The 2,741-nt window shown below is 43.8% G+C and overlaps 1 protein-coding gene across 4 annotated transcripts in view; it reads right to left on the bottom strand.

Annotated features, from left to right (window-relative positions):
- Positions 1-1,124: 1,124 nt before the first annotated feature.
- Positions 1,125-2,741, bottom strand: part of hsd3b7 (hydroxy-delta-5-steroid dehydrogenase, 3 beta- and steroid delta-isomerase) — a 77,876-nt gene continuing 76,259 nt past the window's right edge. For 3 of the 4 annotated variants that reach the window (XM_058411384.1, XM_058411365.1, XM_058411375.1), the window contains exon 8: positions 1,125-2,620. In XM_058411384.1, coding sequence (XP_058267367.1) covers positions 2,205-2,620 — 416 coding nt within the window. In that variant the 3' untranslated portion in view covers positions 1,125-2,204. The remainder of the gene's footprint in view (positions 2,621-2,741) is intronic. The other variant, XM_058411392.1, reaches the window with a different exon arrangement.

Here is a 2,741-nt window from a genome sequence, read left to right on the forward strand (position 1 = left end):
GTAAAGTTTGGTGGAGGGGGATTATGGTGTGGGGTTGTTTTTCAGGAGCTGGGCTTGGCCCCTTAGTTCCAGTGAAAGGAACTCTGAATGCTTCAGCATACCAAGACATTTTGGACAATTCCATGCTCCCAACTTTGTGGGAACAGTTTGGAGCTGGCCCCTTCCTCTTCCAACATGACTGTGCACCAGTGACCAAAGCAAGGTCCATAAAGACATGGATGACAGAGTCTGGTGTGGAGGAACTTGACTGGCCTGCACAGAGTCCTGACCTCAACCCCATAGAACACCTTTGGGATGAATTAGAGCGGAGACTGAGAGCCAGGCCTTCTCGTCCAACATCAGTGTGTGACCTCACAAATGCGCTTCTGGAAGAATGGTCAAAAATTCCCATAAACACACTCCTAAACCTTGTGGACAGCCTTCCCAGAAGAGTTGAAGCTGTTATAGCTGCAAAGGGTGGACCGACGTCATATTGAACCCTATGGATTAGGAATGGGATGTCACTTAAGTTCATATGCGAGTTAAGGCAGGTGAGAGAATACTTTTGGCAATATAGTGTATATATATATACATATACATATATATATATATATTACTTTATTAGCCTTGCAGCTTCAACTTCAAGAGTTTTATGTAAAATTTTCACACAAACTACGTCACCTTCCACAAACACAACCCTCCAAATTCACTTCCTGTTTCTGGCTGCAGTGTTTACTTCCTCATCAGAAATTGTTAAAGCTTACTTTAGTTTTATTTTCGTCTCCTCAGCGTGTGGTTCATGTCCCTTAGTTCGTTAATATGAATGTGATTGTTTATATTTCATCGTTTCACACTATTCCAGATCGTTGTTGTTGATCTTTCGGCTGCTCCGTATGTGTGTGAGGGGTCGCCACAGCAGGCCAAGTGGTCCACACAACAATTTGGCAAAGGTTTTACGACGCAACCCTCCCATTTTTATCTGGACTTGGGACCGGCGCGCCATCCAGCGGCTGGGGTTTGGGAAATGGCTGGGAATCGAACCCAGGCCTTCCGCATGGTAGGAGAGAAACCTACCACTGAGCCACCAGCATCCCTTCTTTTACACTATTCCAGATTATTTGCAAAAAATAAAGACACTGGAAGATTGTTCTTGTTATTGCACTTTAATGACATTCGCAATACATTTACATAATGCAAATAAATATCTTTATAATTAAACTTTTTAATTACAGAAAATGAGAGTAATAAATATTTTATAAAATGTTTTGTGCTATACTGAGAAGTCAGGAAGTGAAGTGAGTTAATGACACAGAGGAGAGAAAGAGGAAGGGAGGGAAGGAAGGAAGGTTTCGTCCTTCTCTCTGGCGTTGAAAGTGTAAATACTATCAGTGGGGCAGAAGCACCTGGGTTAATGTCTGTTAAACACGCAGAAACGTGCGAACTCAGAAATGTTAGCAGTGAAACGCGGCTTTGAGTGAAGCTCAACATATCCGAGTTCTTCAGAAGCAGCTGATGATCTCGACTCCGTCTGAGAGTCCAGATGTGTGCACCACCATAGGAGAATTAAATTCCGGAGTAATCATTATTAACTAATCCGTATTAAACCTTCTAATGAAATATTTCTAATTAAATATTCATAATCTAGAAAAATAAAGTGAAAAATATTCAGCTTTCTTCAGCTGTAGGTGTTCAGGAGAACGTGTCCTCTCACTGAACATCAGGTACAGAACAATTCAAGAACCTTCTGACCAATCAGAGTCCAGAACTCAGCAGCAATCAGGGAAAACGTCCATCTACATTTCTGTATGAACAAACGGATCGAGACTGAAACTAAACCTGGACCTAAACCTGGACCTAAATCAGAAACTAAACCTGGACCTAAACCTGGAACTAAATCAGAAACTAAACCTGGACTTAAACCTCACTTCCCTTTTCACCTCCACTAACAAACCTAATGCTAACAGTGCTAAATGTATCAGTTACACATCTAGCTGTTTAGAGTAATAAACCTGCACCAATAATAATAATAATAATAATAAATATTTTGGTTATTATTCTCTTATAAATTCTTTATACTGTTTATATTCTTGAGGATTAAAAATGGGCGTGGTCACACTGTTCCCTTCTTGTTATTAGTCCCTGGTCCCTGTTTGTGTACACTGTGTGTGTGTGTGTGTGTGTGTGTGTGTGTGTGATGATGATGTGTCTCCCGATGCTCTCTGTGGTCACACCTCCTTGCCGCCGGTGTCCAGGGGGAAGGTGTCCACCCACCTCTGCGTGCGCGCTCGGCACTGCGGCCAGTCGTACAGCGGGCGGTAGTCGAAGTGGCGCAGTGCCTTGTCTGAGCGCACGGTGAAGGAGGTGCAGGCGATGGCGAGTGTGTAGCGGTTCAGCAGAGGTGTGAAGTTGCAGATGGGCTTCAGCAGCCAGCGCAGTACCTCATTGAAGCAGGCGATCATCCAGAGCACGCAGATGGGCATGTGCAGAGAGCGGAAGTTAAACGCAGACAGGAACTGCATGTTGAAATCCTCGTAACTCTTATAGGGAGAATCATCATAGCAGAAGTACACTTCGCCTCCCAGACGTTTGGGACGCTCGCGTATAGCCCGCGCCGCTAACACGTGCATCCACGCCACGTTTCCTGTCAAAAAAAAACATCTGAACGTCAAACATCACTGCTGAGTTTCTCCAGGTTTCATACACACAGCAGAAATAAAGTAAAGTCAATTAATGCTGATACAACATGCGCGCGCACACACACA

Source organism: Hemibagrus wyckioides, linkage group LG02 (assembly GCF_019097595.1).
Source record: "Hemibagrus wyckioides isolate EC202008001 linkage group LG02, SWU_Hwy_1.0, whole genome shotgun sequence".
NCBI lineage: Eukaryota > Metazoa > Chordata > Actinopteri > Siluriformes > Bagridae > Hemibagrus > Hemibagrus wyckioides.